The 13,741-nt window shown below is 57.7% G+C and overlaps 4 protein-coding genes across 4 annotated transcripts; 3 read left to right on the top strand and 1 right to left on the bottom strand.

Annotated features, from left to right (window-relative positions):
• Positions 1–3,194: 3,194 nt before the first annotated feature.
• On the bottom strand, positions 3,195–4,336 carry NOP1_1 (Small subunit processome complex component; the record flags this gene model as incomplete). Its single annotated transcript, XM_066772932.1, has 5 exons — positions 3,195–3,414; positions 3,466–3,956; positions 4,012–4,130; positions 4,180–4,223; positions 4,272–4,336. 5 exons carry the CDS (start codon positions 4,334–4,336, stop codon positions 3,195–3,197), a joined length of 939 nt encoding a protein of 312 aa, XP_066635499.1.
• Positions 4,337–7,100: 2,764 nt separating this feature from the next.
• SLS55_001437 (uncharacterized protein) lies at positions 7,101–7,835 on the top strand (the record flags this gene model as incomplete). The annotated part of the gene is made up of 1 exon (XM_066772931.1): positions 7,101–7,835. One exon carries the CDS (start codon positions 7,101–7,103, stop codon positions 7,833–7,835), a length of 735 nt encoding a protein of 244 aa, XP_066635498.1.
• A 1,810-nt stretch (positions 7,836–9,645) lies between these two features.
• On the top strand, positions 9,646–10,908 carry ZRT2 (low-affinity Zn(2+) transporter zrt2; the record flags this gene model as incomplete). The annotated part of the gene is made up of 3 exons (XM_066772930.1): positions 9,646–9,841; positions 9,898–10,013; positions 10,066–10,908. The coding sequence occupies 3 exons, from the start codon at positions 9,646–9,648 to the stop codon at positions 10,906–10,908; spliced, it is 1,155 nt and encodes a 384-aa protein (XP_066635497.1).
• Positions 10,909–12,847: 1,939 nt separating this feature from the next.
• SLS55_001435 (uncharacterized protein) lies at positions 12,848–13,648 on the top strand (the record flags this gene model as incomplete). The annotated part of the gene is made up of 2 exons (XM_066772929.1): positions 12,848–12,853; positions 13,043–13,648. The coding sequence occupies 2 exons, from the start codon at positions 12,848–12,850 to the stop codon at positions 13,646–13,648; spliced, it is 612 nt and encodes a 203-aa protein (XP_066635496.1).
• Between the last annotated feature and the right edge of the window lie 93 nt (positions 13,649–13,741).

The following is a 13,741-nucleotide window of genomic DNA, read 5'->3' as shown; positions in this document are numbered from 1 at the left end:
TCCCCCCCGCGCCTCTCCCGTCTCGCTCTCTCGGCCCGCCATCCTTAGCTTCCATCTGGATCATCGCCGTTCGCAGCCACACTCGTCGACCTGAGCCATCCCTTCCCTACTGCGGCGGCTCGGAATCCGGCAGCGGTGTCGATGTGGGTGCCGGCGTCGACGGAGCAGTGGCTGCGTCTGCGTACTTGCTACTGCTGCTGGGACTGCAGGTAGTCATTGTTGTCGTTCCGAGTGGCAGCTTTGTGTCGGTACTGCACTGCACGGCCTAGCCAGAACCTTCTCATCAGCACAGGCCCAAAGCATGGAAAGAGAGAGTGGGCGAAAAGCGCGGATCTCGGGCGGTCGAGACCACGTCTCCCCCACACGTTCCGCCCAACGGAAATGAGACGACGGAGCGCGAATCAAAGAGAAAACAGGGCAGAAGGCGAGAGCCAAATGAGGATTTTCTCCCTTACCGGTCCGGCACCCATGGCTTGCATCTTCAAGCTGCAGCCTCCACAATCAACGTAGTCGGTCACTGTGGTGTAGGAGTCGTAGTATGTGCACGTCTCCTGCTTGAGCGCTCCGAATTTGTGGCCCGCAAAGAGCTTGGTCGTACAGCCGCTGTCTGGGGCGGGTGTGGTAGCGGCGAAAAGTGCCGTGTCGCCCGCCGAGGTAGGCGCTGGTGTAATGGTCGCTGGCGTAGGCGTGCTCGGCCATGGAGGAGTCTGGTTGTTGATGGGCGAGGCGGTCCTGCATGGTGTCAGTGCGGTTTCATAGAGTACAGCCCCCTCTCGCAGTAGTTGAAGCCATCTTCCGGACGAGAATGTCGAATTATTCTCGTCCGGATGATGGCTTCAACTACCCATGACATGAGCAAAATACAGATCCACGCTAGCCATCGGCTGCGCGAAGGAGCTGTAGTGACAGCGAGGTCAAAGGGACGTACACATTGCTGATGGACAACGCGGCCACCAGGAGGACGAGGACGTCTTGAATCATCGGCATCTCTTCTGCTGTTGGTATTGCAAGGCGACAAAAAGAGCAGAGCGAATATCGGTCGGGCTCAAAAGGCTTCGTACTGCCCGGTAAAAATAAGCGTATCGTAGGAAGCTTCCTTATATGCTTGCAGCGGGCGATGTGCAGCACAGAGTGAAACTCGAGGACTGAAAGCGGATAACGCTACGTAGCTATATGTAGTCGGTGAGGTGAGCTGGGAAAGTCATTTCCAACGAACCTAGGGAAGCTGCTACCCTGTCCCGATACTTCCACGGTACTATGACGAGAACGTCGCACGTACGCCACGGAAGGGCCGTTAACAACCCTCTCAGACCCTTCTCCCGCCTTCTCGAGGGCACAGATCGCCGAAGCTTCGACTCTCTGCCGACGCTTCCGCCGCGCCTGGAATGATGGGCCCCACATATCATGGGTCGCACGGGGCCGGAAGGTAAACAGTAGGGCTGAATCAAGCTCCAGATACAAGCATGGGCAAGCAACGACGCAGTTCCCAGCTGCTGCCACATCCGCCCGCGCACACGCCACAACGGGACATCGCGAATGGCCTGAGGGTTCCCATTCGAGGACCAGCCCGGGCCTTGCTAATCAAACCATGAAACAGCGATTTTGGTGGAAAGCCACCATGCTACCTTATCGAGACACACGTGCGTTTGGCATCCGCCCTTCCATCCAACCTTAAGTTTGTTCGGCAGATGCCAATTTCCCGCTTTCCCCCGCGCGCATGCGAGTCCCGTCACCGTTCCACCGTTTTGGATATATACAGCCTTCCGCCCTCCCCCGGATCAGCCTCGCCGGGTAGGTAGCTCTTGGGAGTAAAACAGAGGCGGAGTGTGGTATGTCGGGACAGAAAAGAGCTGACAGGTCAGCCGCCACGGGCGTACAAAGCCATCAGCTCTCTCCCTCCCGACAAATTCCCACGTTCAGCAGTTTCGGTGGCAAGCCCGCAAGCCCGCAAGCATAAGCTGAACTCCACCAAAACATGGCCAGCAATAGCTTTGAAGAAAAAGCAAAGCATCCCGTCTGCAACCGCTGTAGACAGAGTAACAGTCAACAAAGGGCGACGCGCCAGGTGACACGGTTGGTTTCGTATCCAGCCCCACCACCATCACCACCCCCCCTCCTCCACACTGCTACCTACCTACGCCGAACCGAAGACTTCCGGCTCGCTGCACCCAAAGCGGCCGACCTGCTTATAACGCAATCATCCTCCAACCCACACTCAAACATTGTTCAACAAAGCAGCAGCTCGCCGCGTTCGTGACAACAACCTCGTCCTTTTCATTTGCCACAGAAAAATCCGTTGAATATCCCAACGCTCAAGCATGCGTGTATGCGGTAGAAACCGCGTGCATGCATTGGGTGATTACATGCATCGCCGCTGCTGCAGCCTAGCCCCCGCCCCCCGCAATGATTGCCCGCCGGGATGGTGGGATGGTTTGGAGCCAATGGGATGCGTTGGATGCTGCTGCTGCCATGGGATAATGCCTGGGTTTCCCTCCCGCCTGTGGTTTCTTCCAGATGCTTGGCTGATCAGTAGAGGGAGCTGAGGTCCAGGTTAGTTGTGGCGAGCAATGTTTCTAGTCAATAGTTATACAGTGCAGTTTTACGTTTACAAATTTGGAGGAGTCTGGTGGAAGATGAAACTTCGTCGAAGACGTGATCCCTGAGAAGATGCGCGTCTTGGTTTTGGAAAACCTGTTCTCGTAGCAGCTAGCGAAAATGCGAAAGGCTTGTTTCATTGAGTCAGCTAGCGTCGAAGGGGGGCCCATGGCGTAAGCCATATCCCTGCTCTCCCCGCACTTTAGATCGCCTCGATCCAGGGTTCAGGCAGCAACCAAGCGGAAAAATGATTGCATGTGGCCTAAGAAAAGCCTGTCCTCGGAGCTGCGCGGGCTTCGACCACGGAATTCGATCACTTGGTACACAGCTAGACCTTGATTCACGATCGCAGAGGCTCCTCCGCGTTCTCCATTCGATTGATTAGGTACATGCACTCATTAAGCTATCTGAGAAGGGTGTGTTGATGGGGGGTGGATAATGGAAATTTCAATGTCGAATGCCAATTTTTTTGCGATGGGTGCTTTCGCACATTCGGTTGACTGTCCTGCGCATCCTTCAACTTTTGCAGGTGTGGGTGTGGTTTGGATGTCGCAGAGAGCGACAGGGCCATCGTGGGCTTGACGCTTTAGGTTGCACGCTTACGCGCCCTCATCGTCGTCGCCGATGCGGATGGCGCCCTCGCCGGTAAGGCCATGGGTCCAGTAGCCGCCAAGCTCCACGTTCGTCTCGGACAACCTGGCATGGCTGAGCAAGAGCCAGAGACCAAAGACCGGCTTAGCAAGAATGTCCAAGACGGCATAAGCAATGATCTCGTCGTTGACAGAGGCCTTGCGGGAGCCATCGGCGACACCCCAGACGCTGTTTCACATTAGCGATGAATCGTTGTGCCCAGGATGGAGAACAACTTACATAGGGTAGGCAGTCCAGAGGATCAGGGTGAAGAGACCAAGGGACCCGAAAAGCTTCTTGACGCTGTCGCCCCTAGCCAAAGCTTTGGCACGACCGTGGAGGGCAAGGTGCCAGATGACGACGAGGTAGGCAATGCAAGCAATGGCATACCAGCCCCATTTCTGAGGAGTGCCCTCGTTACCGAAAGCGGCGAAAAGACCAGTGAGGATCATGATCTCGTCGGCAATGATGGCCATCAGAGTGTGGGCACCATCGACGCCGGCCAGAAGGCAGAGGTCGAGAAGGAGCAGGGGAGTGGTCAGAGCCCAGTCGACATAACGAGCCCAGTAGACCTGACGGTAGACGTCGTGGTAGGTGTCGGGAACGTGCTTGTGCGACTCGCGAACCGTGGTGTGGTGCTCGGACACACCATGACCAGAAGCCATTGCGAAGTACGAAAGAGTGGCAATGATGGTGATCAGGGTAGTGACAACATGGTACAAGCGGCGAGACTGCGAACTGTCAGTTACGTGCGCGGCGCGCTTGCGGCTTTCGGCTTCGACTCACAGTCGGGACAGTCCAGGACAGGCCAGAGAAGACGATGGTGGCAAGCAGCATCAGCACAAAGACCACCCAGAGCGTCCTGGCGCCGGCTTCACCAGCATTCTGGTGGATCGAGTGGTCGGCTGGCCTGTGGTTAGTGAAGACAGGCGGGATCTGCAGAGACACACGTACGGATGACGGTTGGGATGGGGTCGATGGGAGAGGGCGAGGCGGTGCTGCATCGTGTTAGAGCGCAGCCCAGGCAGCAGCGGGAGCTCCCTTACCTCGTGGGGACGAGCAGACTCGACGTCTTCCTCAGCATATCGGCGACCTGCTCAGGGTGGATCATGATGGGCAATTCTTTGTCTCCGGATGGCAATGGCAAGCTGGAGGAGAATCAAGGGCGCGGAGGTGTTGGAGAGGAGAAAGCGGAGAAGGCAGCAGAGCTTCAACAAGTACCTGCGAGCTTGCCAAATCCAGCCACCCCGCGTTGGTCCCGTACGTCATGACAACACTAAACTGCGGACGGCAAGCGGTGGTCCGTGCCCCCGCTGGGCGATCAGCGAGGACCTCCCGTTCGCTGCTGCCATCTGCCTCGGCCTCTGCAATCAACATTCCCATCCCATCCAGACCCGCGCTTTCCCCGAACGGCATGTCGAGCAGCGGGTTGCCCGGCCTGGCGCCGCGGTCGAGGCCTTGAAACAGCAAAGTCGCTCAGCTGATGCCCTGCGCGCCCGGCCTCTCGCGATGCGTTGATGGAATGCAGATGTCATCCGGCCCATGGCAGCGGCGCGCAGCAGCTCGGAAGCTCGTTTTCCATGTCGACGCCCGGCACGGCCCCGCTAATTGCCTGGGGTGGTCTGCAGCCCGGGCTCGGATTGCATCGTCGTGGCGTCAGTGTCAGGCGCTCCACCCTTCCGGTAACGGTCGCAACGGTCGCAGGCGCTTCTTTGGCGGTGGTCGAGGGTCGAAGGCAAGTTGTGCAAGAAAGCTGAATCTCTCGACGCTGTCGCAGATATGTATCCGGCCACGCCAGCCGCGCTTTACCCTTCCTAGCTGTTTCTTATCACCCGCCCTGTCCTGCGACCGTTTCGCCCATGCCAGCACAGCAGGTGACAGAAGAACTGGGCCCTCTAACCTCACCGAGGTCGACACACTCTTTCTACGCAGTTCAATACGAGATCCGGACGTAAATGTGCGCATTTAATATTCACATTAACGTCCGGATCTTGTATTTAACTGCCCTTGTGTGTATCTCTCTGAGGCAGACAGATGCGGGTGGGCTCAATTCTTCCGTCACTCGCTGTGCCAGCACCCAAGACATTCTTCCCCAGGTTCGCGAGTCATACATCACGGATAAGCCTGGGCCGCACTACTGGCGCATTGATTCTCATTGTTCTATCTGCAAGCGTCGACGAATCCGCGCGCGCTCCATTGCCCCTCGGCGTGGTCACATTAAATTCAACTAAACCACGTGAGTGTATTACACAGATGTCCACTCTATCCCTCTGCAAGCTGCTGCGTGCTCTGCACAGGACAAGATGAGCACTCGTCAGCTCGCGCGTGTCAGGCCTGAACCTACGCACGCCTTACCAGTATCCCTTGAAGATGGCCGTGTCAGTGTCGACGTGCCCAGGCCGAGTCGCGTTTCTTGCGCGACCAACGGCGTTGCTCAAGCCGGCCCAGCCTCAAGTTTCCTTGCTTCATGTCTCTGACCATCGTCAATTTTTTTTGCTTGACGTGTTCTTTCTTCTCGGGGCCAGCCCACGGCTTTGAGTCGGCGCTCATCTTTCTTGACTTTCCGCACACGGCAAGGCGCCGCACTGGCCCTCTGCCTGCAATTTCCTCTTCCATCCACCTTGTCCGCACGACTGCCTAGAGAGCCTCGTGTTTGACTCTGCGTTGTCCTTGAGCGGACGTGTGCTTCGCTCGTCGCACCGTCTTCTGCTTCGCTTTTCTCCACACCTTCTCGGCTGTGATCTCTCGCTCCCACTCCATCGATATCCGGCAAGGTTCCACAGGATTTTTGCTATTTAGACTTCCGGTCCTGCCAGCCTTATCCAACCCTAGGGATCTGCCTCGGTCGGAACCAATTAGGTAAGCATATCCAAATGCTGCCTTCATCAGATGCATCAATCGCATTCCCACGTCATTTTCAACCATAATTTCTATATTGTCACGTCACAGCGGGCCCGCATCTTCCTTATACATGTAGTGCACCCTACTTGTGTAGGTAGTTGAATCCAACATCCGGACGTAGATCTGTGTCTTAAAGGCGCGCAACCCCGTCTAGAGTTTCGACTACCTATGTAGGAAGAGTGTAGCATCTTCGGTTGGGCCCAGAACGTTCAAATCTTCTACCACATACTTAACTGAGGCCATTCGAAATTGAACCCGCTGGCTTGATTTACCCCAAAACAATCAATAGAAGTTTGATGCTAAAGAATCTCTCACATAGGTCGTCCGTTTATTTCCCAGATCAGTGAGGTGAGGCTGTATGTGTAGGCATACTGAAGGGCTGTGGGTATGGTAAGAATGGTCCAACACGCTGCAAAAAAGAGCAAACGAATCTCAAAATCCACACAAATATTAGGAGTAGGAGCATTCAGGTGGACGGTTGAGAAGGTGTTGTGGTGAGCCGGCGGGTAGGGCCGCTTTTCTGTCAACAGCCGTTTTCTTCCATCGCCAACATCCGCTCACCACCTCAACCTGCCGTCGACGGCTATCTTGCTTCCCCAAACACAACCCACGCACCCTTCACTCGCAGTCGGTCTGCTTACCTTTTGCTCACCTTCGCCCTGCTGCGCGGCAGGCTGAAGCCGGGTCTGCTCGCACAGCGCTCGACTTCAGCAGCTCGCCGACACTAGCACCTTTCGCACCATCGCCGCCGAGCAGAGCTGGAGCTCACCCAGCCCGAAAACAACCAGATCGGTCGCGCCCGGTGCCCCCTCGCCCCGAGCTAGTCCGTGTCTGCGACCAAGATATTACACCTGTGGAGACACTGCCCAGACCTGACGACGCGCACATCAAGCCGATCCAGTTGCCAGATCCAGACTGCACTCACCACCGACATTGCACATTGAAAACCATCCATACAATCCGGCTCTTTCATCATGCAGAACCTCTCCGCCGAGAAAAGCGACCAGAAGCCCTTCAAGAACAGTCCAGTCGACGATGATGGTCAAGTCAACGACCGTGGTCAGGTCAACGACGATAATGAAACCAGCGACGAAGATGACGATTCCGACTCATTCTCGGTGACTTCCAGCCTTGAAGCATGCGAACATTGCGGCGAGGAGTACTGTACGGATCCCGAAATTGGCATTGCCCAAGTAGCTCGCGTGTGCAAGCCAACGCTGGTTGACATCACTTATCCCCCGGCTTCGACGCCCGTCAAGCCCCTCCGCAAGAAGCGCAAGCTTGACTCTCTGGTCTCCAGGGCCAAAGAGCAGGCCAGTAAGTTTCTGAGGCTTCCCAAGTTCACGATGAGAGATACTTACTACACGGCAGTCCCTGAGGCCCGCCTGAAGCACTCGTCGGCTAGGGATTCCATGACTACCAACTCTGGCAAATCTATGATGAATGCGACGGAACAGAAGGCCGAGCCCGAGAAGCAGAGGAACAAGTTGAAGCTCAAGATCCCCGCGGAGGACTCGATTCCACGCGACTACTACCTCCCCCGCCATGCCCACTCCGGCCAGGCTGATCAAGAAGACTCTTTCGGCATGGAGCCGACTACGCCAGAGCGCCGCAAACTGGATGAGCTCACCGATGGCGTGAGGATCATCTACAAGCGCAAGTCTCCTGCCAAGAGCTCCCCGAGGTTCTCGTTCTTCAAGCGTGACTAGAACAATTCAACGGCGGTGGTTTTGTGTTGGCGGGCGTCTACGGGAGGTGATTTCTTTCACAGTCAGGATACCCGGGCGGCAAATCTTCCTTACATCAGCGGGCTTTTCTCCTTTCGGATGCGTTACGGCGATGGGACCATTTTCTTTTCCGACCTTCCATATTGGTGCCATGCACGGCCGGGTCATACAGCATTGGACGCGCTGCAACCTCGCGCAGGCACAGTGGCGAAGAGTCGAGGGGTTGTTCACATGCACAGGTAGAACAACAAAACACAATGCCCTGCGGGAAGCATCTCCGTCAATCGTGCGTGATGTCCTTCTTCTGCAAGCGCTGGGGAACACTCGACCCAATTTATGTCGAGGCTGCTCTTGCAACGTACCAATTGCCGCGACGCACAGAATGTTGGTTGAACAGGCCGTCACGTTGGCCTTGTGCGCGTGTGAGGGTCGAGCCAGAGGTATAGGTCAGACGTGTTAAGCTTCACGTGTGCTCGGACACAAACAGACTACCGGAGGCTAGTAGAGCTGGGGCGGTATATAAGGCAGCTCGAATCCCTCGGCGGAGCAAGCAGGAGCAAAGCCAGTGACGAAGGACCGACCCGCAGCAGCCGAAAGGCCCGACTCAGCTTCCCTCTTCGCATACGGTGCTTCGGATATGCAGGTCATTTACTGCTTCAGTAAGGTGGCATGCGGGTAGCGGCGTGGGTGGGGCTTGGCATGGCTGCCGACATGACTGAAGAACACCAGACGTCGCTTCACCCAAGCGCGAGCCGTTCCGTCCTCAATCCCACGCAACCGCAGCCACGAATCGCTGGAGACGCACCGCCCTCGACATGCTTTTCGACTCGGCTCCTCGGGCCCACACCGCGCCGTACTCCATGTCTCGGTGGGGAGCGTCCACGCATCAGTCACGAGCGCGCGTCGGGCACCGCTGGCCATGAATCCACGCGACCGCCGGTCCTCTGGATACTGCCCCCGCTGCCGCATCCCAGTTACCGGGCAGTGTCCGATGCAGGTTTGCACGTCGATGATCCCGCAAAAATTCGCAGCTCCACCGCATGACCGCATACGCGCCAGGCACGACGTGGCGAGGGTGCGCGATTTCAGCCGCTCGCTCGCGTCCATCAGAGTGTCCTCGTCCGGATTCGCTGGATAGCGTGACTTGCGCGCACCGTGGTGTCCCGGAACACGGCCGAGGGCCACAAAAGGCAGGGGCACAACACCATGGCGGCGGCCGCGCAGACGAGCCACGGGCGGCGAGGCAAACTCTGCTGACGGCCAAGAGCGCGGGGATCGCCGCCTCAGGCCCGTGCTGGCTGCCGGGGCTGGGGCTGCTGTGTCAGCGGAAAATACGACTGGCGGGCGGCCTCACCGATGATGGCACACCAGGCGCACGTCAACCACGACACGCAGCGCGACTCTGCCGTGTTGCGAATGACAGACAGGGCTCGCTGTGAGATGGCGCCCTCAGGCCGCGTCAGGCGCTCGTTTGGCGAGCCGACTTAAATAGCCAGCGGGGCGTTCTTGCTCTCTCACGACGAATGTGTGGGCCAGTGGTTCGGCTAGCGCGAGAAAACCATCAAGGTGCTCAGCGAGAGAGACACTACCTGTTGCCGCGACCCTAGGGCCCTCCACTCTTCCTACTAAAGCCACCAAGCCGCCGCGCCTGCGACAAGCTCCCGCGATTGACAGCACTTTCACCTCTTGGGCCATCCGACTTGGGCCGCAGCCAGCGAACAGCATCCCCCTTGAAAATCCCGCTGCCCGCTGCTCTTCGTTTCACCGCACGCATCTACCCGTCGCCGCAGCCATGTCGGTCGTGGAAAACGCGCTCAACGTTGCACACCTGGTCCTGCGCCAGGAGGGCGCCGAGTCCGCCGGCTCCTCGTCCGTGCCCGAGGACCTCATCGGTACTCCCGGCTACTGTGACACGAGCAACGAGTACGACGGAAGAATGGGCGTCAGGATCTCGTCCATCTTCGTCATCCTGGTTGGCTCCTTCTTTGGTAAGCCATTGCCTCCACTACTCCCGCACTTTCTCCGCATGCTTATCGTCCATCAGGTGCTTGGTTCCCCGTTTACGCCCGCCGCCATGCGGGCGCCGGTATGCCCGAGTGGCCCTTCTTCATCGCCAAGTTCTTTGGCTCCGGTGTCATCATTGCGACAGCCTTCATCCACGTGAGTGAATCCAATATCCCGTCTTGGCATCGGTTGCTAACACCCCGATCAGTTGCTTGCGCCCGCCGTCGAGGCCCTCACCAACGAGTGCTTGACTGGCCCCATCACCGAGTATGACTGGGCTGAGGGTATTGTCCTCATGACCGTCATGGTGCTCTTCTTTGTCGAACTCATCGCCATGCGCTATGCTCACTTTGGTGGCCACGACCATGATCACGACGTTGAGCGCTCTGCCCATGCAACGGCTGCCAACAAGGACGACGTCGACATGCACAAGAGCGCCGACAGCATTGAGCCTACCTCGTCTACTCCCGGCCAGGACCATCTCGGCCACAGCCGCGACCACGCCGCCAATGAGGACCTCAGAGAGGACTGGGAGAAGAGTGGTCTGAGCCCTGAGTCATACGCCGCCCAGCTCACCGCCATTTTCATCCTCGAGTTTGGCGTCATCTTCCACTCCATCTTCATTGGCCTGACGCTCGCTGTTTCCGGCGAGGAATTCACCACCCTCTACATTGTCCTCGTCTTCCACCAGACCTTCGAGGGGCTCGGTCTGGGTTCCCGTCTGTCGGCGGTGCCCTGGCCCAACAGCAAGCGCTGGACGCCCTACCTGCTTGCCATCGCCTTTGGCATCTCGACCCCCATCGCCATCGCCATCGGCCTCGGTGTGCGTTCCAGCTTCGCCCCGGAGGGCGCAACCTCGCTCATTGCCAACGGCGTTTTCGATGCCATCTCGGCCGGTATTCTCATCTACACCGGCCTCGTCGAGCTCATGGCTCACGAGTTCATGTTCTCGCCCACCATGTCCAAAGCTCCCATCAAGACGGTCCTTTCGGCCTTCGTGCTGATGTGCTTGGGCGCTGCCTTGATGGCGCTGCTCGGCAAGTGGGCATAAGCCTCCGGAGAGAGAGAGAGGTCGGAAAGAGAAGCGTGTACGATACGAGGTTCTGGTGGGTTCGTGCTTTGCTTTTTTTTTTTTACGGGAGGGATAAAAAAGGATTTTCGGCGCCTGGGTGCTTTCGATGAGAAGAAAGTTCAGATCGGCTTCATCGGACTTGGGCATGGGGACAATCGGGCGCCGGTGCTGCATCATACGGGAAGGGGCTTAACGATGCGTGGTGGTGGTATATAGATTTTTCCATCCCTTCTTGCTCTCCTCTTTTTATTTCTACCCTCGCGCTTAACGACTTACGGAAGGATACCACCTCTGGCTACATAGAGAAAGGAAAACGGATTTGGCTTGGCACACTGAAGATCGATCTCCCCCCAACACTTGCTTTTTCTAATACGTTGCTTCACTGGGAGGAGGTATTTCGTGAAAATATCAATGTTTTTTTTTTTTCTCTTCACTTCCAAACTAGAGATATACATGCATCCATTTCCGAACAAAAAGAAACATCTCGTACGCAGAGTTTTCAAGACGTTTTTTTGGCATTTAGTCCGGTTCAGCCACTCTCAGGTACGGAAGACGCCGTCGCACGGCGGCGTTGCGCTCGAGAACGTTAGGGCGCCGATCTTCTGGTACGTACCGTCTCTAGTTACAGCTACGTATGTACGAGCCGTGTCCCGGACTTGGCACCTTGCCGTTATGCGTTAGGCGCAGCGCATCGGAAAGGCAGGGGTATATGCTTTGTAGAATTGGCATAGAATTTGCTGATACTACCATCTCTGTCAACAATAATGGAAGCGGAAAGACGGGGAAAGGTCGCTGCAGGTTTACTTGTGAACATGTCAAAGGTTGAGAGGGCGGAATTGGTCCGCGACGCTTTTTTTTTTTTCCTTCGGGTAGTTGGTTGATCCTCTGCTGCTGAGGAAATTATATATGGAACATGCACAACTGAATACCATTGACACGTTATGTCAACATTAGTTGGCCCGGCAAAAGAAAAAAGTTGAAGTGGATGAGAATCGGCGGCGAATCGGATGGCGCAACGGCAGACCTCACGGTGGTCCCTTGGTGGTGGGGTGTCGTCCGTCGGGAAGGAAACCAACCCCACATGCTGCCCTTCACTAACTACTCTCCCGCTTCCGACGAAAACTGCCCCTCCATCATCATCATCGGAAGACAGACGGGAGACGGGCCGTCCCCCCACCTCCAGCCAAGCTACAAAACCGCACTTTTGCTCCCAAAACCCCGCACAAGTTTCTAGTAAGATGGCAGTCGACACCAGTCCCTCCGCCTCCTCAACCACCACACCGTAATCGCAAAAAACACACCAACAAGATGGAACAACCCTTCGCCTACACCCCCAACCCCACCCGCGTCATCTTCGGCGCCGGCGCGCTATCGCAGTCGCTCCCGGCGGAGCTGTCACGGCTGCACATCTCCCGGCCCTTCCTCCTCCTCAGCAACAGCACACGCACGCCGCAGGCATCGGCGCAATCCCTCACCGCACTCCTCGCCTCCGCCTCCAACATCGCCACCGCCGGCGTCTCCACCGACGCCGCCATGCACACCCCCACGCACGTCACCGAGCGCGCGCTCGCCGCCTTCGCGCGCGCCGGCGCCGACGGCGTCGTGTCGGTCGGCGGCGGCAGCGCCGTCGGGCTGGGCAAGGCGATCGCGGTACGGACGGGGGTGTCGCACGTGTGCGTGCCGACGACGTACTCCGGCAGCGAGATGACGGACGTCCTGGGCGAGACGGAGACGGAGACGGAGACGGATCAGGCGGGGACGGGGACGGGGACGGACGGAGAAAAGAGGAAGGAGAAGAAGAAGAAGACGACGCGGAGCGACGACAGGATTCGGCCCGCGACGGTGATTTATGATGTCGATTTGACCGTGACGCTGCCGCCCGGGTTGAGCGCGACGAGCGGGGTTAATGCTATTGCGCATGCTGGTTGGTGTTTTTTTTTTCCTTCTTTTTTCCGTCTCTCTCTCTCTCTCTCGGTGTCCTTGCTCTCTTGGTGGAGAAGAAGGGGGTGGGGGGTGGGGAAAGAGCGCGGCGGAAGCATAGGTGCCTTCACCTACATACCTACATACCCACGTCCTCATACATACATACCCGATCACACGCCATGCCAAAAAGTCCAACATTTGTACCTACCACATCCACAAACAAAAACTAACGGATAACAACCCAGTCGAAGCCCTCTACGCCCGCAACACCAACCCCATCGTCACCCTCCTCGCCCTCGAAGGCGTCCGCTCCCTCGCCGCCGCCCTCCCGACCATCGTCGCCAACCCCTCGGACCTCCCTGCCCGCAGCGCGGCCCTGTACGGCGCGTGGCTGTGCGGCACCGCCCTCGGCAGCGTCGGCATGGCGCTGCACCACAAGCTCTGCCACGCCCTCGGCGGCACCCTCGACCTGCCGCACGCCGCCACCCACACCGTCGTCCTGCCCCACGCCCTGGCCTACAACGCCTCCGCCCTGCCGCCCGAGACGCTGAGCCGGCTCGCCGATGCGCTGCCGGGGAGTGAGGGAGATCCGGTGAGGGGCCTCAATGTGTTGTTGGGGCGGCTGCCGGGCGTGAAGCGATCGTTGGGCGAGTTGGGCATGAAGGAAGAGGATGTGGATCGCGTGGCAGATGTCGCGGTCGAGAAGCCGTATTGGAATCCGCGGCCGGTGGAGAGGGAGGGCGTGAGGGAGATTATTCGGAGGGCGTGGGCGGGGGAGGAGGCGAGGGCGGTGTAGTGTGCATCCAGACTACTCACGGTCAAATCTCACGAAGCAAAGGTCACATTTTGAGACAAGTTGAATTGATAAAAAGACTCTGATTAGGGAGAA

Source organism: Diplodia seriata, assembly GCF_021436955.1.
Source record: "Diplodia seriata strain FDS-637 chromosome Unknown scaffold_2, whole genome shotgun sequence".
NCBI lineage: Eukaryota > Fungi > Ascomycota > Dothideomycetes > Botryosphaeriales > Botryosphaeriaceae > Diplodia > Diplodia seriata.
This window is presented reverse-complemented; position numbering and strand designations above follow the sequence as displayed.